Raw genomic sequence first — 23,365 nt, forward strand, 5'->3', positions numbered from 1 at the left:
ATCTCCCACTTGAAATTGCAGCTTTTTCACCCTTTGGTTATAATACCGGGCTACTTGCTCCTTCTACTTGGCTGCTTTTATGCAGGCCAATTCTCTTCTTTCTTCGGCCAGATCTAGTTCGGCTCTCAGTCCGTCATCATTCATTTCTGAGGAGAAATTTAGAGTTCGGGGACTGGGTACGCCGATCTCAACCGGAATCACGGCGGGCGGGCGGCTTCTCAGGATTGAGACGTGGCCCCAATCGGTCTTGCACCGGAGTCCTTTGAATCCTTTCAAAAGGAGTTCGGCGAGGATGTCCCTGATCGCCAAAAGGAGTTCGGCGAGGATGTCCCTGATCGCTATGATCGGGCTTCCTCCCGTCTCCTCGGGATGAGCTGTCTAAAGACCGTTTGCGACGGTCTGCCTCATCGGCACGGGAGAACTGGTCCGCAATGTCCCACATCTCTTGAGCTGTTTGCGGACTGCATTCCACGAGCTTTCTGTAGAGAGCTCCGGGCAGGATTCCATTTTGGAATGCCGAAATGACAAGTAGATCATTGAGATCATCTACTTGTAGGCATTCCTTGTGGAACCTCGTCATAAAGTCGCTGATCTTTTCGTCGCGACCTTGACGTGTAGAAAGCAGCTGAGCCGAAGTGATTCGGGCTTCCGCTTTCTGAAAGAACCTCCTGTGGAAAGCATCCATTAGATCTCGGTAAGATCTAATGCTGCCTTGGGGGAGGCTATCGAACCACCTTCTTGCGTTCCCGATAAGCAGCTCGGGAAACAGCTTGCACATATGGACCTCATTGAGACCCTGGTTCGCCATGTTATACTGATAGCGTCCCAGGAAGTCATGAGGATTCACTAACCCGTCATAAGTCATCGACGGAGTTCGGTAGTTCTGTGGCAAGGGAGTTCGGGTGATATCGTCCGAGAACGGAGTCTTCAATGCTCCGTACATGGCGAACCCGACATCTCTTCGGTATGGAGGAGATGGAGTTCTCCTGTGATTCCGGTACCGAGGAAGAAAAGGAACATGTCGGGGTTGAGGATTCTTCTTCCTGGAAGACACGCCACTACTGCGGTAGTGACTTTCATGTCTGGATGAGGGAGAATCCACCGTTTTCGTCTCCGGCTTTTGGCCCTTTTGCAGGAAAATTAAGAACTCTTCCTGCTTCTCGGCCAAAAACAACTTGACAGCCTCGTTCAAATCGGGCTGCTGGGAAGACTCGGTGCGATGAGTCTTTGAGCGGCTTGTTCCTTCTCCGTGAGAACTGGAAGTAGATTTCTCCCGAGGCTGTTTTCCAGACCTGCGGGCTGGACTAGCTTCCTCATGGTTATCACGAACGGTATTATGGGTGTTATGTGATCTGGTATGCATTTTTTTGGTGGAAGAGGATCAAAAACTCGCTTTTATCACAGATTTGGTTCTCTGTTTCCCACAGACGGCGCCAGTGATGGTTGGGCGAATTTTTGATGGTAGTAAATGCAGGTAAAAGAAAATATAGATCACGACACAAGGAATTACGTGGTTCGATTTACTGAGGTAAATCTACATCCACGGGAAGAAAGGAGGGCAAGATTGTATTGCTTGATCTGGTTTACAGCTTACAAATACAGACTTGTTATATGATATTTGATGTCTAGAGAGCTCTTTTTCTCCTCCTTAGTCTATCTGATCTAAGTTCTATTTATACATTGAACTAAGATCGTGGCTTGCATCACCACTAACTAGGTCGTGGCTTACATCATCACTAATTAGGTCGTGGCTTACATCATCACTAATTAGATCGTGGATGTCGTGGAGGTCATGAGATCCTGCATGGGTCCACCACTAAATAGATCGTGTAGTGGAGGTCGTGGAGGTTCTGCATGAGTCCACTATCTCCCAGTTCGGTTGAAAACTGAGACCGAACTGCTGAACTATTGCCGAGCAGCTTTTGCCGATCTGAGAGTAGAGCTTGATTGGTCGGCTTTTACCGAGCTGTAGGCTGGGGCCGAACTCTTTGGTAATGCCGAACTGATACTCTTCCTTGGGCTTTGGAGAGTAGAGCTTGATTGGTCGGCTTTTACCGAGCTGTAGGCTGGGGCCGAACTCTTTGGTAATGCCGAACTGATACTCTTCCTTGGGCTTTGGGCTGATGGGCCGTCACTGCTATTGGGCTTGTTTAGTACGTACCCCATCAATCTCCATTGGGGCAATGGTAGTAGATTAGATCTATTGAGTTTCATGGTTGAGAAAAAATTAAATCAGATGCAACAACTAAGTGAAATAGAAGAATTGAGATGGATGAAATAATTCAAACCGAATTGTGAGGTTTGAGAAATCGGGTGATTAAAGTTTCAAAGGTTTTCGTAAAGGTGACGATTTTATTGGCTATTTTGAGTTCGGTGAAGGATATTGCTTGCAATTCATGCTCGAATCTTTCCGCTTTAGTTTGGCCGATGAGATTAAGGTTGTCGGCCACCGTCTCCGCCCTATCAATGTATCGGAGATAACTGCTCAGCGTTGGGTAATTTTCCTCCTTCAATCTTCTTTTCTTCTTCCAAACGGATTTCTCCTTCAATCTTTTTCTCTCCCTTTTCTTATTCGATACGGATTTCTCCATCTTTTTTATTGCCTTTTCAAATATATATAATACATCTAACGTCAAATTAAGAATGCTATACTCCTGTTTATTGCCTTTTCATCCATTATAGTATGTATTATTGGAAAATATCCTCGCCGTATCCAAACCATTAATACTCCCTCCAAAATTTGCCTATCATTTCTTCTTCTTAATAATTATAACTTTATAAAATCACAACTCAATTAATACCTTAAGGTTTATTCTACTAAAGGCCCTTTGAGATACAAATATCTAAAAATCATTCATTAACGCTTCAAACTGAATTCCGAGTTTTGAATCGTAGGTTAAAATCACTTAATTACATCTTAAAGTGTTTTGAATTGTGATTGATAACCTACAAACTCTCTCATTCGCCACTAAAAGTAATTTAGAGGTGTGAACGATAAATTAAAATTCACATTCATAATTACAAATAATTTTGAGCTTAGGGTTATAGGCTAAAATTAAACACTAATTCCCCAAACTATCTAATAATACTACTACCTACGTTCCATGGTAGTGAAGACATTTCTTTTCGACATGGAGATTAAGAAAAATTGTGCTAAGTGAATTAAGTAGAGGAAGAATAAAGTAAGATAGGAACAAGGTAGAGAAATGAAAAGAGAATAATATAAGAGAGAGTAAAGTAAGTTAGAAGAAATATATTGACTTTTACTAATAAAAAAGAAAATGACTCTATTATCATGGAACGTATCAAAACGGCAAAATGACTCCACTATTATAAAACGGAGGGAGTATATGAGAATGAGATTCCTTTCACGGCAAGTTCGAAACCTTCCACAACTGATTTTCCATTTATATTATGTACCTTTAATGCAAACATTTTTACCTTAATGCAAACATTTTTACCTTTCCTTTTACTAAAAACATAAGTATATCATCTATTTACCATCTCAAAAAGAAAAATATACCATTCTAAAAAGTAACAAATCCTAAAGGAAAAAGGTATGTAAAAATAAATTATTTTTTAAAATACCAAAAATAGTAAAAGATGTAGTATTTCAAAAATAGTATATCCTCAAATACCTTCACCTTGGAGAATGATTTTAATGAAAATAAGTTAAATATGGTAATTATAAGATTCTACCTCTCCATTTGCCTCTCTCCTTGGATATGCTATAATGCACATTGCCTTTAGTTCTTTTAGAGAGTCCACAATAAGGCAGAACAGTCATGCCACAGCCACAAAAGACTTGTCCGCCTAGTCATCACAAGAAAAATTAAGAAAATGTCAAAAAAAATACATTTTTGACTGTTGCGGCGGTCTCGGCAGCTCACAATAGCCACCACCGCCCCGTCCTCGCCGCCTCCCCCGCCGCGGCTGTCTCCCGGCCGGCAATAGCCGCCGCAGCTACGCCGTGCCACGCGGCGGCCACCGCGGCTTAGTCATTGTCGACACTCTTACATGTTTTAATACCTTTACTATTACTAATGCATTTAAAATATAGTGCCTCTAGTTCTTTTACAAACAATGCATGTTTTATTTTCTGCGTATTTAACTTTTTTTTCTTTTATTATTTTTCTGTTATCTTGTGCAGCATCTTAATTCTTTTTAATTGATTTAATTTTATACTTTACGTTTCTAATGTATTTATAATTTTGAATGCATTATATTTTCTCCTGTATTTATTTTTTTTCTAATGCGTTTATTTTATTTGTATCATTTCTCAATTATTTTGCTAAGCATTTTAAATTTTTCTTTGGTACATTTCATATTTTTTTTTCTTTTTTGTTTCTAATGGTATTTTTTCTACTATTTTTTAGAACAACTAAAATTTTGTTTAAATAAATCAAAGATGATTTCTCAATAAAAATAACATATCCTACAAATGTTTAATTAAATTATATGTGATCTATAAATTTAATAATTTTTACTTTAGACTATAAAAGTTAGCCAAATCGTAACACCAGAAATAATTAATTTTCAAATAAAAGAGTCATCCAAGTATTAATAATAATAAAAAATGATCTATTTGATAAAGTGATGTGTTTTTTTTCTAAAAAAATTATTAACAAATAGATAAAAGATTTGTCAAATTTTAAAGCCCCTTGTTGGTACGACTATTTATTGCACCATAGAGTGAGTATTCTAGATCCATCGTTGCTAATATGTAAGAGCATCCGCTATGGGCGGACGATGGCACGCCCGATGGCGCGCATCGTCTGCGTCATCCATCATCCGCACCTATTGCGGGTGCGTGCCATAGGGCGCGGATGATAGTCGCGCCCTATACTTCGGTCGCGGAGGATAGCGCGGACGATGGCCATCGCCCGCGCCATCGTCCGCCCCATTACGGCTGTCGCGGACGATGGTCATCGTCCGCGCCATCGTCCGCCCCATTGTGGAGGTCGCGGACGATCGACTCGGACGATGGCACGCGGTTTTGATTTTCTATTTAAATCTCGTTTCTCATTCAGTTGTGCATACGAATATATCGACTATCTCTTTACATATTCTCTCTCTACATCCAACCAAAATGAATCTCGGCGACGACACCAATAGTTCTAGTTCGTCTGAATCCGGTGGTTCGCTTGACGAAGCATTAGATGCAACCGTTGAAGAGGCCATGGCGGCATGCTATGCGCAAATGCAGCGCGAGAAGGAGGCGGCGGTCGCGGCGGCGGCAGCGGCGGTCGCGGCGGCGGCAGCGGCGGCTGAGCAAGTCCATTGGCCTATTCGACATAGGTCGTATGTCCGACGCGACCACCAGGAAGCTCACAGACGTCTGGTTGAAGACTATTTTGCCGATCAACCGCGATGGGGCCCGACTGTTTTCCCAGCCGGTTTAGAATGTCGAGGTACCTTTTTATCCGCATTGTTCGTACATTGTCTTCACGTGATGAATACTTCACATTTCGGGAGGACGGCATCGGGAAACCCGGCCTTACACCATTGCAAAAGTGCACGACTGCTATTCGTCAGTTGGCATACGGCACCACGGCGGACCTTTTTGACGAGTACCTCCACTGTGGGGAGACTACAGGCCGCGAGTGTCTGAAGAGCTTTTGTCGGGGGATAGTAGAGGCCTATGGCGACACATATTTGCGCAAGCCGACAACCACTGATTGCCAGGGTCTGATGCAGATGCACGAGAGGGCGCACGGGTTTCCCGGGATGCTCGGGAGCATCGACTGTATGCACTGGGAGTGGTAGAATTGTCCGACGGCGTGGAGAGGCCAATTCACAAGTGGATACAAGGGCAGCCACCCGACAATGATCCTCGAAGCCGTCGCTGACCATCGGCTCTGGATCTGGCATCCTTACTTCGGCGTAGCCGGGTCGAACAACGACATCAACGTCCTCAACTAGTCCACCCTCTTCACCGACCAATGTAACGGCAACGACCCAGCCATCGAGTTCACTGCCAACAGACGCCAATACCATATGGGGTACTACTTGGCCGATGTCATCTACCCACGGTGGCCAGTTTTCCTAAAGACGGTCAGCTGCCCAATTGGTGAGAAGAGGGTTTTATTTGCGCAAAAGCAGGAGGCGGCGCGGAAGGATGTCGAGCGGGCATTTGGGGTTCCAAGAGGTTCTATCTAGACAGACCTCAATGCGCCACCAACAGGAGCATGCGCAGCTCATGAGTGACATGACTGAAGAAGTGTGGGCTCGTAACCGCCGTCGCTGAGTTTGCGTTTTTTTTAATTCGCATTGTAATGTATTAATTTTTATTAAATGAAATGAAGTTTATGAAATTCGTATTTTAATGTATTATTTTTTTAAAAATTCGTATGGATTTTGTAAATATTAAAAAAATGATGACGTGGCGCGCTATAGGGCGCCCCACTGCAGGTGGGGAGGTAGGAGAATAAAACTGCTGACGTGGCGCGCCATAGGGCGCGCCTTAGGGCGCCCCATTGCTAATGCCCTAATCGCTAGGTTACACGGTAGTCATACAATTAGCTTCTAACTAATTCAAATAGAGGTGGAAAACCGTGCGTATTGGGTCGTTATCGGGTCAATTTGATAATGATTCAACCCAATAAGGCCTAACTTGAACCCGCCATGTTAAGGAAACTATAAATCCGAACACGAACCCTACCTGCTACACTTAAACCCGAACCTGACACGAACCCATTAACGACACGATATAATATGGGTTGACACAACATGATAACGACCCAAATCCAGATATTACATGATTAATCATAATATTACACTATTAAAGTTAATTTTTAAACTTGATTTGCATGCTAAATATTCATTTTCCATGATATAAACATGATTCACAAGAAATTAAATAACTAAAGTAAAATATTATTTTTTTAAAAATAATAAATATAATATTATTATTTCTTAAAAGGTTATCCGCATCCAATCCGAAATTTTTGGGTTCTTAACGGGTCAACCCAATAAGGACACGAACCCAATAAGGCTAAACACAAACCTATTATTCTCGTGCAGATTCATGTCAGATTATCGTGTTGGGTTAAAAATTGTCAGCCCTAAATTCAACGATCCCCTCCTCGAACTATAACCTCTCACGCTTCTAGTTCATAGAGTTTCCTAACTACGCTATGTTCCTAAATCCGAGTTAAAGAGACGTCGGATTGTAGGCATGTTCTAGCTATAATGTTCCAAAGCACAATAACATAGTAAATCAAGTATATAATAGAATGGAACTAAATAACGCATGAAAACTTAAATCATTCAATAAAGGGAAATATGTTTTAGTTAACTATTGCAAACAAATTAGAAGTAAGCCTAAGCTCAAGCCACTCATAATTAAGCATGAGCACAATTCAAGAACCGGCGGTTCACGGTTCAGAAATTCATTGAACTTGAACCGGCCCGGCAAGGGTTTAGGCGGTTCTGATTCCGATTCTTTATTTTTATTTTTGATAATGATCTTATATTACACTAATTTATTTTATTTAAATTTTATTATAAAATTAATAATATTATATAAAAGTAAATTCATATTTTACTTAACTTTTTTACAATTCTGCGCATTCATATATTGACAAATTTTGTACCGCAAAATGAAAATAAGAAAAATATCAGAGGAAAAAATTCCATATAAATCCAAATCTCAATTCTCCTCAATCTCTCTCTTCGACCGGTGGAGCGTGGAGGGATAATCCCAAGGAAAATTCGAGAAAGGGCCTTTCCCTTTTCTCAATTCCCCTCCTCTTCACAAGGACACTATATCTCTATCTACTGCTGTAGATTGTTCTTGATTTTGCATTTTTTTTCTCTTTTAGACGAGATATGGATATGGATTCGACTGTTTTGGAGCACAAGGCTGACGGGGATCAACCGCCGCCTTACGCTTCCATGGTGGATCCTTTTCTCGTCGAGGCGCTTCAGAATCCTCGCCATCGTCTTACTAGTTAGTGCCTTTTTAACTTATTTTTTTGCAGTTCTGTTCCTTAGTTAGTTAGCTAGTTAATTTCAATTCTGAGAGTAATTTTGAGATGCGTGTTGGTTAGAATTCTAGTTTTGATCATTGGATGTGTTACGTCTTTGGATTTATTCAACTGACTTTAGTTTTGTTGTATGTTTCTGCGTTGCTGAAACTTGTAGATCTGAATTGTGTGATAGTCTGGGTTGCGCTTAAACAATCTGGATTTGGTTGGCTATGTGTTGCATAATCTAGAATTTCGGCAAAAGTTTGCTTGTTTAAATTTTAGCTGAAGATAAATTCAAGAAAGCTATCCATAGCACATTTTAAAAATTGGTGTTCTGTGTTAGATTTATTGAGGTTTTTCCTTTCTGGTGAGTAGTCTATTTTCTACTACTCTTGAAGTAAGAAGAAACAAATCACGATGCTAATAAGGGATTACTAAATGTGCATATAAAGTAAGGGATTACTAAATGCAAGCTTTATCATAGATTAAGGGAGGAGGATATCCCTTCCCTGCTCCTGCAATGTGATTGTGATATTTTGTGGTTGACACGGATGGTTGAGGTATTGGCTAAACATAGGTTGATTAGAAAGAGTACAGGTTGCGGTCTTTGTTGATTACTTTATCATTGTTTATCTTCCCTATTCGGTAATGTTATGATAGACTGAAAACCATGTTTTGTTAAAGAGAATACCAGAAGTTTGACATTTATACTGTGTTATCTTACATCCATTACAAACAAGCAAATCACAAACTTCAACACTTATCTTTTTAGTTTAAGAGTGTGTTTGACCACTTTAGCTAAGCTTATCTTATTTCTTAGGGAACTCATAAGTTCCTGCATATATAAAGATGTTTTTAGAGCTTATTAGATGTATCATCTTATTAAAAAAGCATTATTGGACATTTAGGTTATAGAATTTAAGATTATTACTAGTGACAAACTTATGGTTGCATTAATTTAAAATTATGCGTTTTACAATAAGATGTGGGATTGCCGGATTGCCAAATTCCAGATAAACCTATTGGCTCTAAAGCACCTTAAAATTGTTGTAAAGAGCACATATGCTCAGAAAAACACTCATTATGAGAATAAGTGTTCATATCTTCGTATATTATGAAGATATGGGTCATTTTCTGCTTCTTATTTAGTTAATTTGCAATTTATTGGTGATGACATACATCTTATCTGGATATTCAGTTTTGCGGATGGAACTCGATATACAGAAGTTCTTGCAAAACAGTGATCTACAGCAGTTCGAGTTTCCTCACTTCCCGACTTCATACCTTCGTCTTGCCGCCCACCGTGTTGCTCAACACTATGGTGTGCAAACCATGGTTCAGGAAAATGTTTCGGATGGCCAAGGAATCAGAATTTTGGTTATAAAGAAGCCAGAGTCCAAGTTCCCTGCAGTCTGCTTGTCAGATGTTCCTGCAAAAGAGTCGGAAAATGATAAACTTGATCAGATCAAGATTGTCATTAGACCAAGGCCTAAAGCTTCCTCTAATGACCTCAATGAACTTGGCCATAAATGCAATCCAGTAAGAACTGTGGAAGAGAGGAAGGAAGAGTATGACAGAGCAAGAGCTCGTATTTTCAGCAGCCCTAGTAATTCTGAAGCAGAAGAGGCATTGCCTTGGGCTGCTTCAGATGGGACGAACACCGCTGTTGATGACACTGAAGTTTCAAGAGACTTGGGTTTGGATTGGGAAAGAAGGAACTGCAGCATGGAAGGTGGAAATTTTTCGAGAGTTGCAATTTTTAGAGATAGGGAGAAGGACCGCATTGATCCTGATTATGATCGCAGTTATGACAGGTAATAAAAAATGACACATTTGAAATTCTAAATTCTCCGTCTTTTTTATGACTGCAACGATGTCCCAAGTTCTAGTTAATGAATTTTGTGAATATTATATTTTCTCAATCTCAAGTTTATTTTATTGTAATTGGCATAGGGTTTGATATATTATTTTCATTTTTCCCTCTTCTAAGATGCAGATACGTCAAGAGCATCCCCACTGGTCAGAGTTTCAGGATGGCACCTTTTAGTTTGCAAAGTTTTCAGCCTCCATTTGTCCAGTATGACTCTGTCTTCCCACAGATGGGTCAGATGCCGCCTCCTCAAGCTTCCCTCAACTACAGGATCCCAGTGATGAGCCCTTATTGTGCCGTAGGATCAAGTCAGAATTCTAGGGATGCATTGTATATGCCCTTTCCAATGCATACCATGATGTATGCTCAGTCATATGATCAAATGCGGCATGCCTCTTTTCAGGTACATTCTGCAATTCTCTCATGTTACTTTTCCCTTTAGTCAGTTGCATATTATGTAATTAATTTACATTATCCTCCTAGATGCTTGCCATTTTTTTCACCCTGCTAAGTCTTGACAAGTTTGCCATGATCCAACTTCATAAACAATCATTTAGATAATGAAGCTAGCATAAACTTTACGGAAATAGTTAAGCACTAATATCAAACTGCACCTATTTCATATTTTAGTTGAGTGGAGAAAAAAGGTATACAGAGTTTATCTTTGTCCTATAATTAATTACTGGATATCGAATGAGGCAAATGCATGCCAGTTCCATCTTCTAAAGACAGTATCGAGAATTGTCGAAGTTACCACATTATTGAGTTATTGGCTGTCAGTGCTGTCAATTTCGCATAACTATGTCTCATCTGAAATTGGATCGTGCAATGAATGTGCTAATTTTAGATATGGATTCCTGAAACTAGGATAGGACCTATGCAAAGGAACATTTGATGCATTTTGTCATTTCCATATCATGCGTCAATTCATTCATTCTGATTTATGTAGAATCCGTGTTGTCCATTTTACATCTTCTAATGAATTCTGTTATGTACGTACGTTGTAGGCCCCCTTCTGTCAGCAGCCTCTAAGTTTTGATTACTCCCAGAACCATCGATAACAGTTGAAACTGGGAGATTCATGTATTCTCTGGGGTGTCCAACTTTAGGTTTGTTTGTTTTTGTTAAAGACAGTTGAAATTAGATCCTATAATTTTGTATTTTGATTGTTAAAGTGGTCACAAGCTGGACTTGTTATTTGTTAAATTATATAGGGAAAATTTTACAGACCCAGTTTACTGTTCATGATATCTATTATTATTTCCGTAGAAGTTGAGTAAATTTCTGAGTTACAGATTGTTGAGATAACATCATTTATTGAATTCACGAAAACATGTTCCACGCGATGATGTTAGTACTGTTTATCGTAATAAATGAGGTATTTGGTAGCTCAAATTATTTCGTATATTAAGATGTAAAAATATGTTTCTGTCGTAGCCTAATCCTCTCGGTGCTGCCCACCATCACCGCCGTCTCCTTACCACCATGTAGCCTAATCAAGCTGGCAATAAAACTTCTGGCTTGCCGCCTTGTAGGCATTGAGGTTCATTACCACCACTAATGCCAATTCTAGATGTCTCACTGCCTCCCAAAACACCTCCGGCCACCAATCACCGATGCCCTCTCACTCTCCGCAGAGGGTTACAATGGAAGTAGGGTTTCTTATCTTGGGTTACTGTTCAAAATGGTGCATTGCATACACAAAATGGGTATAGTGATTTAAGAATGGGCCGAATCTCGGATTTTTCTGCTTATTACTTTACGTATCAAAAAGACCATTGACCATTGATGGCTGTGTTATGATCTCTTTTATATACTTCATTTGTCTGCACTTTTTTTCTTTTTGCATTTTCTAATTTTGGAAACTATTTTCTCTCTAATAAGATACTCTCTCCGTCCCATGTTACTCGCACTTTTCATTTTAGGTGGTAAATTTTGGATTGATTTTTTAGTGTAATTAAATTAGAATTTTTAAGTGTAATGAGACATCACTTAATAAATGAGCTCTTAACTTAAACTAACATACTTCCTCCGTCCCGAGCTACTCGCTCATTTCCTTTTCGGCACAGAGATTAAGGAATGAGTGTATAGGAAAGTAAAAAATGACGGCTGTAGATGAAAATTTTTACTAAAAATGGAAAGAGTGCAAGTAACCTGGGACGCCCAAAAAGGAAATACGTGCGAGTAGTGCGGGACGGAGGGAGTATTAATTAAATGCATTAATTCTAACTTAAACTAAACTCTTAACATAAACTAACATATTAATTAAATGTATTAATTCTAACTCAAACTATAAATAGTGTAAGGAGTTTGTGACGAATCGAAAAGCAACAGTGTAAGTTACATGGGACGAAGGGAGTAAGACTTATTCTCTACTAACAATACTTTAATTAATTTTTTTTCTAGCTCATCTAAGTCAATATTCAATCTTGACTTTAGCTCATCTCATGTACTCCATCAAATATGTGCCTACAATAATGGACGTCTATATTGGATTTAATCAATACTGTTGTCATTAGAAAAATTATCATGCACAATCCAAACCACTCCAACAAAAGTAATGGGTAGAAAGTTTAGTCATTGGAACTCCAATATCGTTAAACTTATTTATCTCCCAGCCGGCAAAAAAATAGTACCTTTATTTGAATCAAAAGATTGAATTATTTAATATCGACAACACTACTTCCTGTGAGATCTTGTTTTGTACTCGAAATATAGTACTTCTTCCGTTATATAATAGAGGTAACATCTTCATTTTTAATTTGTCCCATAAAAGATGTCACATTTTTTGTTTTAGAAAAAAACTCTCACATTAATATAAATATACTATTTTTTCTTTCTATTTAACATACAAAACATCTCTTAAAATCTCATGTCATTTCCTAAGTATGCCATCTATTATGGAACGAATGGAGTATAAAATAAAAAATCTATAGCACATGGCCCAAGGTGGAAGAAAAGAAAAGCCTAATGATTAATGATTCCTTGAGAATAATCCGATGACAGCTTGCCAACAAATTATATTTTACAAACTTAGTAAACTCATTAAAATAAAATATTCTCCATTTCTTGAGGTTATAAAACTATTGAGTTGGTGGATAATGGATGGTTTGTTTATTAGATTTTTCTGTACAAACTCAACGACTGGGATGGGTCTCTTTGTCACGACCGCACTAGCTAAGGATAGCATAGTCGGGGAACTGTGACTAGGGGTGGGGGTATAAGAAGTGGGGAAAGAAATAAGGGAAAATAAAATCAAACTTTGGTTGCGAGACATGACTAATCTAGTGCTGATACATAGAAGAAAAATACTCGATCATGAAAACTCGAGTAATTGTTTGTAAAAAATTTCAAAATATCAGAGTTTTGAACAAAATAAACTTAAGTCTTTTCAGATGCACAACAGAGCAAATGAACGTGGTTCCATGTATGAAGACATGAACCTCCGAGAGTCAAAATCTGACTGAATTAAATGCCTTGTCTCAATAGCAATTCCTCTACCACTTCGCTGCTCAACCTGCACATTTAGAAATATATGCAAGGCTGAGTACAAAAAGTACTCAGTGAACACATTGCCGAAAATTACACATATATATTTGAAAATATTGTCAAGCCATCATCACAGTAACACTCGGGGGTGTTATTGAAAAGGACCCGAGCTTACTAAAAATATTCACATTGGACTGCAGTCCCTTTTCCTGTACTTAGCCATATCTGATCACATTGTGCCGTCGAGATGGTGTTCTCGCACGGTCACCTTCTCTGCCCAACATGTCAGAGGTTTCCATGTGCCGGGAAGGTGGCCACCTTCCTCGGTCACCTGCTCTGCCCAACATGTCAGAGGTAGCTTGTGTACACTAGTCCGAGCGGGGACACCACCCTCACTGGGACCCGAATTCGACTTATATCATCATTCATAATTCCTTTGACCTTAGCCAAATAGATAGGCATCATACACAAAACATTTATGGCAAGGACAACATCACTTGAAACAACAACGAACATAGGTTCGAGTTTTCATAAAATATCACCTCAAAATAATTTGCATTTTTATCCACATTAGTATGTAGGATAAGAAAGTTCACCTTGATCGTTTAGTTTCCTTAACTTGATTATTTCGTTCCGACTTTACTTGCGAAGGTAACCTTTTTGAAAACCTCATACTATAATAATACACTAATTAGAATCTAGGACAAATCTACTTAAATTAGAATGCATGCCTCATAATAATTCTCCTTTTCTTACTTCACTTATCTTAAAAAAAATTCTTAAACTCATATATTATTTGATGCGTCTTCATTCACTATTTTCGGGCTTCGATTAAATTGGATCTATGTATCTTTTTACTTTGCAAATTTTACTCTTAACCAAAACTCTAAAATAAATTGAAAAATCAATTATTTTCACTTAGCTACACAAAAAAAATCAATGGAACCTTAATTTAAACTTAGGCTAAAATTTAATATTAAATTTTCCTCCAAAATTAATTCTATTTTCGAAACTGGACTAAAATACATTATTGCAATTTCCTCTATTAAAGGGAGTCGGGCCCAGATTCATTCTTTTCACTAATTCAACCCAAATGAATTATCATTAGCCCAATTCTAATTAAATTGGTGGCCCCAAAACATTAAATTCTCTAGCCCAAATGAAAGAAAAACTAGCCCAACCCTTAAGCCCAAAAAGAGAAAACCTACGTTTTAAAAAAAAATATATCCAAGTCTTCTTCCTCCCTCATTCACCAAAAATGAACAGCAACCTCTCTCCCCTCCCTCTCTCGTCGCCGCCCTGCCAGCGCCGCCGCTCCGGCGTCGCTCCTCTCTTCCTCTCTCCCTCTTCTCTCTTCTCTCAGCCTCACGCCGTCGCGCCATCACCGCCGCTGCGGATCTGCCGTCGTCGCGGGTCCGCCTCAGCCGCTGTCGCCGAGTACCTCCGTCGCCTCCTTCCTCTCCCCCTCTTTCTTTCTCTCCCCCGGCTCCCTCTTTCTCTCACGGATCTGCCGCCGCCGCCGCTGCCACTGTGCATGCACAGGCGGCGACTTCGGCCTCCTCTGCGTCTCGCACCGCCGGAGCAGCTTCCCGGCACCACTCCAGCCTCGGCCGCCGCCTCCTCGCCGAACTCCCGGAAGGTAAATGTTAATATTTAAATTCTTTCTCTTTTTTTTATCTTCTAAAAAAATATAATCTTTCATTTATGTGTTTTGTGTTTCAACTTTGTACATTTGTCAAGATTTTATTGAAAGTGATAGGGGTGTGGGGGGGCTGCCGAGCTTACTGCCGGAAATCCGGCAGATTCGTACTCATGAGATAAGTTTTCCAATTGACTAGTTCTTAAAGTGCATGCTTCCTTCATTTTACTTCATGAATTTGGTGACTTGGGGCATTTGTCTTACTGTTATGGATGGCTTGGTGGTGGGAGACGATGTTAAACTTACTGTGTATTGGTTAATGTTACTTGAACAGATTCTACTTTCAAATTATATATGCATATGCTTGAATATGAAAGAAAAGGGAGGCTTGGGGTTTACCTTTTGATGTGGGCACGGAGTGTTGTTGGATTGAGGACTTGATCCTACAATTATCTGCAACTCTCCTTCCTCTATTCTATGTGGAAATTTTGGAAAGTTTGTTTGTGACGTGGGTGGGTGAAAATTATTGTATATATCAATACATATGCATAAAGAATGGCAAGTGAAAGTTTCCTGACTTACTCCTATCTCAGATTAGTCTTCTCCTTCGTCAGGAAGGGATATGATTTGATATGATTTCTTCTGCCATCCAATTAATGCAGCATTTAATGCTGCTGATATTACCTAATTCTATCGGATTTATTTATTTATTTATTAATTTAATTATTTGAGTATTTATTCACTTATTCATTTAATTTGGTGTAGGAATAATTGGTTCAAGTTCGTGGTCCTCCGCGTTGAAGTACCCGCTTTCTTAAAACATATGATGTATAAATTAAATTTTGTTGTACTTTTGGTTGGATGTATCGGACATTAAAATTTAGATTATGGAACTTTATTTATTAATTTAAATTTATCATATTCATATAGGTGTAATATATATTTGCGTGTTCTATTTACCTGCCTAACGTCAAAACAAACAACAACGAAAATCTATCGTAGCTCGGATTTAATCGTATAAAAGTCACTTATATAGATAATCAAGCTAATAATATTATTTCTAATAATATAGTCTTAGCGGGTCGTTACATACTATCCCTCTTAAAAGAAATTTCGTCTCGAAATTTAGGATGTATTTAGACAAAAAGCTCGGGATATTTCTCCTTCATTTTCTCTTCTAGGTCCCATGTTGCTTCTTCCTGTCCGTGGTTTTTCCATAATACCTTCACTGTAGTAATCGACTTATTCTGAAGCTGTTGCATCTTTCGATCTAGTATTTCTACCGGCTTTTCTTCGTAACTCAGGTCAGGTTCTAGAGCGATTTCTTCATGAAGAATCACAGGTTTTGGGTCGAACACGTACCTTCGAAGTTGGGAGACGTGGAATACGTTGTGTACGTTCCCAAAGTTGGGTGGTAATGCCAAGCGATATGCTACTGGGCCCACTTCCTCCAGAATTTTATAGGATCCAATAAATCGTGGTTTTAGCTTACCTTTGAGTCCAAATCTGGTTATTCTTTTGGAATGGGATACTTTCAAAAAAAATACCTTCTCCCCGATATTAAATTTCAATTACGTGAGTGTTTAGTTCACCACAAACTCTCACCAGTAGTTTGCAACAAAGGTTTTCATGAAGTGCAAAGACTAGGCTCAATTGGGCTCATTATGCTCACTCCCAGAAAAGAAAAGATACAACTTCAAAGGGCTTGAGCTATACCCAAAGAACTAGAAATTTTATTGTGGGAAGAGCTTGCCAGATGGAATAAATTGCGAATATGAGAGTATGATGAATAGAATGTAGATGTCAATAATGGGTTGCCAATAATATAATCAAATTGAACAGTGAAGTAGAAAAGTTTCAAGTATCTCCAGATGATAACAGGAAGACCTGAGATGGTTGGTTACAAATGGATTTGAAAAGAATAGGAAAACAAACAATTGCAATTTGCTCAACAACACTGTGATAGAAGATCATATCAACAAAATTTTTAGAGTTTATAAGCAATTCAGGGAAACTAACTAATAAAGAGGGCAACAAGAGGAAACTAACCAAGGGAGAAGCAATGTGCCAGCTTTAACATGGAGCTTGCAGGAAAGCTCAAATCAAGAGAAACAGACATATTTGAATTCAGAAGATGAGAGTACTCATGTAAAACAAAGAGCTTGTCAATAAGTATGTCTGAAAACACAAAGGGTCAAATTAAAAGGTTTAAGGTCTCACCAGATTGCTGCTCCAATATAGTAAGACTGAAAATGATTGGGCTCAAGTGGATTTGAGAAAGAAGAATAACAAGGAACTACCCTTTTGGGTCAACAACATCGTGATACTATATCACGTTAATGAATTCACAAAGTTTATAACCAAATCACGAAAATTAACTAGTAGAGAAGACAACCAGAGCAAACTAGTTCGGGAAGAGAGCAAATTACTTTAGACTTGGAGTTGCTAAAGAGCTCAAAGCATGATGGAATAATTATAGTGGGATTAAGAAGAGGTGACTATTCTTTAAAAATTAATGAGTGTCAGCAAGCACATTTGAAAACACTAAAGGTCTACTAATGATCTTTGAAGAATATATTATCATTGAAGAGATAATAGTTTAGGGAAACATGTTCATTCTGAAGGCTATAAATCAAGCAGCTCCTATTATAGGAGTTTGATGGCAAGAATTCAGAGACTCAATGTATTGCTTTTATACAGAACGAGTAAAGAAGGACCGTAGTCATTGGAGGTTATCAGAAAACATGAGGGAGCAAGCTCAAAACTGAAAGTGATTCACAACCCTAACATAGAAGAGAGAAAATAATGACACATTACCTTGCAAAAGAAGTCATTTGATATCTTAATTCAACAAAAGTATTTTGATCAAGGGGGTTGTGAGAAAATGGAATTCATGGGAACCCAAGTAATCGCTGCTGAAGAATCTTCTTGGTTAACTACAATGGTGATACTCCCTTGTTTAATTCTTCATAGAGAATGGTAACTAAGTTATGAGAAACTTTGGTCACAAGCTACTTTCACCTTACGATCACGTCAGATGACCATATGTGGGGATTATGACCCCTTGGTACTCTCGGTTCATCAGAACGCTCATCCTCGTAACACGCCGTTTCTGTTTACCTATTATTGTAAAGCTAGGTTCTTTGTTTACATTGTAATCATATTCTCTTGCTATGTATGTGTACATCGCTTAGTTGGATCAAAGATATGATCCTTTGGAGTGATTGGATTGCCAAGAAAGACAATGGTTAACCCAGATTATTCATGTCATTGGGACGTAGAAACATCGTTTTGTTCTATGTTGGATTACTTTTCTCGTGGCGAAGTTTCTTTCCTATCTCGCCCTTTTCTTTTCGTCGCTCGAGAAAGCGAGAAATGTTCATATTGTACTTCTAAGTTCGAGTTCATATTGTGTTCTAGAAGGAATGCATAACTAAGTATTCTATGTTATTTGGAAATTTCGATTTCCCCATACTAGCAACATTATTCAATGACTAACTCAAAAATATGTGTCCTCTCACCAATTGGTACCAGACTCGTATACTTTATACTTTCATATTTCAGTACCTTTTTCCATTTAGGAAAGTTACTTCTTTATTCATGCATTCACAGTCTTTAGCCAAGAAAGGACATGTTAACTCTTTCTTTAAGCACGCTACCAAATAAAAAAAACATCAAATCTTTCTTTAAACTTAGTATTTTCTTCTGTTCACTCAAATTAACTGCATGAGTTATTTCTCAATTTCAAACTTTTAAACATCTTGACTTTCTTTTGAAAAGAACAAGTTACCTTTTTCCTCGTTGAGCGCGATGGGTGGGAGTGCTAAGAGTATTTTCATCGATTAGGCAGTCTAGTGGAACAAGGCTAGATCAAAGATTTTCAAAGGAGACTCTAGGGTTCAAAACGAGAAAAAAATGCTCTGATACCATTCTGTCATGACCGCACTAGCTAAGGATAGCATAGTCGGGGAACCGTGACTAGAGGTGGGGGTATAAGAAGCGGGGAAAGAAATAAGGGAAAATAAAATCAAACTTTGGTTGCGAGACATGACTAATCTAGTGCTGATACATAGAAGAAAAATACTCGATCATGAAAACTCGAGTAATTGTTTGTAAAAAATTTCAAAATATCAGAGTTTTGAACAAAATAGACTTGAGTCTTTTCAGATGCAGAACGGAAGCAAATGAACGTGGTTCCATGTATGAAGACATGAACCTCCGAGAGTCAAAATCTGACTGAATTAAATGCCTTGTCTCAATAGCACTTCCTCCACCACTTCGCTGCTCAACCTGCACATTTAGAAATATATGCAAGGCTGAGTACAAAAAGTACTTAGTGAACACATAGCCGAAAATTACACATATACATTTGAAAATATTAAAAAGGACCCGAGCTTACTAAAAATATTCACATTGGACTGCAGTTCCTTTTCCTGTACTTAGCCATATCTGATCACATTGTGCCGTAGAGATGGTGTTCTCGCACGGTCACCTTCTCTGCCCAACATGTCAGAGGTTTCCATGTGCCGGGAAGGTGGCCACCTTCCTCGGTCACCTGCTCTGCCCAACATGTCAGAGGTAGCTTGTGTACACTAGTCCGAGCGGGGACACCACCCTCACTGGGACCCGAATTCGACTTATATCATCATTCATAATTCCTTTGGCCTTAGCCAAACAGATAGGCATCATACACAAAACATTTATGGCAAGGACAACATCACTTGAAACAACAACGAACATAGGTTCGAGTTTTCATAAAATATCACCTCAAAATAATTCGCATTTTTATCCACATTAGTATGTAGGATAAGAAAGTTCACCTTGATCGTTTAGTTTCCTTAACTTGAATCTTTCGTTCCGACTTTACTTGCGAAGGTAACCTTTTCGAAAACCTCATACTATAATAATACACTAATTAGAATCAAGGACAAATCTACTTAAATTAGAATGCATGCCTCATAATAATTCTCCTTTTCTTACTTCACTTATCTTAAAAAAAATTCTTAAACTCATATATTATTTGATGCGTCTTCATTCACTATTTTCGGGCTTCGATTAAATTGGATCTATGTATCTTTTTACTTTGCAAATTTTACTCTTAACCAAAACTCTAAAATAAATTGAAAAATCAATTATTTTCACTTAGCTACACAAAAAAAATTAATGGAACCTTAATTTAAACTTAGGCTAAAATTTAATATTAAATTTTCCTCCAAAATTAATTCTATTTTCGAAACTGGACTAAAATACATTATTGCAATTTCCCCTATTAAAGGGAGTCGGGCCCAGATTCATTCTTTTCACTAATTCAACCCAAATGAATTATCATTTGCCTAGTTCTAATTAAATTGGTGGCCCCAAAACATTAAATTCTCTAGCCCAAATGAAAGAAAAACTAGCCCAACCCTTAAGCCCAAAAAGAGAAAACCTACGTTTTAAAAAAAAATATATCCAAGTCTTCTTCCTCCCTCATTCACCAAAAATGAACAGCAGCCTCTCTCCTCTCCCTCTCTCGTCGCCGCCGATCCGCCGCCCTGCCAGCGCCGCCGCTCCGGCGGCGCTCCTCTCTTCCTCTCTCCCTTCTCTCTCTCTCCCTCTTCTCTCAGCCTCACGCCGTCGCGCCACCACCGCCGCTGCGGATCCGCCGTCGTCGCGGGTCCGCCTCAGCCGCTGTCGCCGAGTATCTCTGTCGCCTCCTTCCTCTCCCCCTCTTTCTTTCTCTCCCCCGGCTCCCTCTTTCTCTCACGGATCTGCCGCCGCCGCCGCTGCCACTGTGCATGCACAGGCGGCGGCTTCGGCCTCCTCCGCGTCTCGCACCGCCGTAGCAGCTTCCCGGCACCACTCCAGCCCCGGCCGCCGCCTCCTCGCCGAACTCCCGGAAGGTAAATGTTAATATTTAAATTCTTTCTCTTTTTTTTATCTTCTAAAAAGATATAATCTTTCATTTATGTGTTTTGTGTTTCAACTTTGTAGATTTGTCAAGATTTTATTGAAAGTGATAGGGGTGTGGGGGGGCTGCCCTTGTCGTCTCTGGGCTGCCGAGCTTACTGCCGGAAATCCGGCAGATTCGTACTCATGAGATAAGTTTTCCAATTGACTAGTTCTTAAAGTGCATGCTTCCTTCATTTTACTTCATGAATTTGGTGACTTGGGGCATTTGTCTTACTGTTATGGATGGCTTGGTGGTGGGAGACGATGTTAAACTTACTGTGTATTGGTTAATGTTACTAGAACAGATTCTACTTTCAAATTATATATGCATATGCTTGAATATGAAAGAAAAGGGAGGCTTGGGGTTTACCTTTTGATGTGGGCACGAAGTGTTGTTGGATTGAGGACTTGATCCTACAATTATCTGCAACTCTCCCTCCTCTATTCTATGTGGAAATTTTGGAAAGTTTGTTTGTGACGTGGGTGGGTGAAAATTATTGTATATATCTATACATATGCATAAAGAATGGCAAGTGAAAGTTTCCTGACTTACTCCTATCTCAGATTAGTCTTCTCCTTCGTCAGGAAGGGATATGATTTGATATGATTTCTTCTGCCATCCAATTAATGCAGCATTTAATGCTGCTGATATTACCTAATTCTATCGGATTTTTTTTATTTATTTATTAATTTAATTATTTGAGTATTTATTCACTTATTCATTTAATTTGGTGTAGGAATAATTGGTTCAAGTTCGTGGTCCTCCGCGTTGAAGTACCCGCTTTCTTAAAACATATGATGTATAAATTAAATTTTGTTGGACTTTTGGTTGGATGTATCGGACATTAAAATTTGGATTATGGAACTTTATTTATTAATTTAAATTTATCATATTCATATAGGTGTAATATATATTTACGTGTTCTATTTACCTGCCTAACGTCAAAACAAACAACAACGAAAATCTATCGTAGCTCGGATTTAATCGTATAAAAATAACTTATATAGATAATCAATCTAATAATATTATTTCTAATAATATAGTCTTAGCGGATAGTTACACTCTTGGATTTGGATTCATGTGAGTGTGAACTGTCAAACAATGAATGAAACCCCTATTTCAGACAAAATCAATATGGAAAATCAACTACGCTCCTTTTCTTTATGTAGTAGTACTATTGGTTAGATTAAATTAATTAGATTGTGGAGTGTATCTTTTGTTGATGAGGTAATAAGTGATTTACTAACATTCTATGTGCGTAACTCTTGTGACGCAGGTCAGGATTCAAATAAAAATTTATGTTTTAATGATATATTTGTAATTTTATTGGTTACTATATGTATAAGATGTTACATATGAGAAGTTAAATTACAATTTTAATTTGCTTTACTAAAGACTACCAATATTGGGATATGATCATCGGTTTGTTGCTATATGTCTGTATATAGATTGATGTTATTATGCTCTCATCTAATAACATGCAACACTATTTATTGTCTACGATTATCTGTTTGTGCTATAGTTTGTATATAGATTGATGTTATTATGTTCTCGTTGAATAACTTGCAACACTATTTATTATCTACGATCATCTGTTTGTGCTATAGTATATATTATATAGATTGATGTTATTATGTTCTCGTTGAACACTATTTTTTATCAACATATGATGATTCAATCATTATATATTAGTAATATTTTACAGAATTTTCTAATTATTCTGTAGATATTTTGAAATTTGATCTTATCCATTATAGTGAGGCATCCAATTACAATTTTTCTCTAATATTTTAATTTTTAATTCTGCAAAAGGAATAGTTCATTTATTGGTTTCATTCGCTCAATCTTTTTCCCACCTATTGTTTAAACCTATTGTTTAAGTACTAGAATTCTGAGTTATAGTTAGACTTAGGGACAATAGCAACTTTATTTAAAAATTTATTAAATTTGTTCAAATTCTAATCAGTCTCATGAATTAAAATATATTAAATCAAAAAATTTTATTTTTTTTCAATTATCACGTTCGTATACAAATCAACATGTTTCAGTGTATTAAAATACTGTATTTAATGAAAAGTGTCATTTTACCAAAAGATGATATTTTATTAATGGATGTGACAGATAAAAAAACTGAATTAATTTAATATTCTAATTTCTTAGAATTAATTTGACTTAAATGACTATTATTAATCCGTATATAAGTATGAGTTTCGATAAGCTTTTTCCAGTCATTCAAAATGTTTTGGTCAATGTAAGTCACCCTCAAGAAGATCTATCGTACACGAAACAATGCACAAAATCACAAATCATTTATGAAGTCTTTAAAAATCTTTGCCTTAAATAAAAGAAATTAAAAATCTTACGATAAGGAATGTTAAAAAACAAACTCAAATTCCAGGCGACTCTATCTCGTGGTCTATGTAGTTGTTTAGCTTGGCCCACATGAAAATGAAATCACAAACCAC

General features: G+C 38.1%; 1 protein-coding gene and 2 long non-coding RNA genes across 4 annotated transcripts; 2 read left to right on the forward strand and 1 right to left on the reverse strand.

Moving 5' to 3' along the window:
- Nucleotides 1–7,666: 7,666 nt before the first annotated feature.
- LOC121748804 lies at nucleotides 7,667–11,073 on the forward strand. Of its 2 annotated transcripts, none has more exons than XM_042143329.1 (4): nucleotides 7,667–7,951; nucleotides 9,169–9,784; nucleotides 9,961–10,243; nucleotides 10,848–11,073. In XM_042143329.1, exons 1-4 carry the CDS (start codon nucleotides 7,831–7,833, stop codon nucleotides 10,899–10,901), a joined length of 1,074 nt encoding a protein of 357 aa, XP_041999263.1. In that variant the 5' UTR covers nucleotides 7,667–7,830; the 3' UTR covers nucleotides 10,902–11,073. The 2 variants fall into 2 exon arrangements, with proteins under 2 accessions (XP_041999263.1, XP_041999265.1); XM_042143331.1 differs by having other exon boundaries at nucleotides 9,967–10,243.
- A 2,065-nt stretch (nucleotides 11,074–13,138) lies between these two features.
- LOC121747846 lies at nucleotides 13,139–21,790 on the reverse strand. Its single transcript, XR_006039357.1, has 3 exons — nucleotides 21,270–21,790; nucleotides 19,789–19,866; nucleotides 13,139–13,357 (listed from the first exon to the last, which is right to left on the reverse strand). It is a non-coding gene; the product is annotated as an uncharacterized LOC121747846 (long non-coding RNA).
- LOC121747847 lies at nucleotides 19,879–21,783 on the forward strand. The gene is made up of 2 exons (XR_006039358.1): nucleotides 19,879–20,850; nucleotides 20,942–21,783. It is a non-coding gene; the product is annotated as an uncharacterized LOC121747847 (long non-coding RNA).
- Nucleotides 21,791–23,365: the final 1,575 nt, after the last annotated feature.

The sequence above is a fragment of the Salvia splendens genome, chromosome 9 (assembly GCF_004379255.2).
Source record: "Salvia splendens isolate huo1 chromosome 9, SspV2, whole genome shotgun sequence".
NCBI classification, from domain to species: Eukaryota; Viridiplantae; Streptophyta; class Magnoliopsida; order Lamiales; family Lamiaceae; genus Salvia; species Salvia splendens.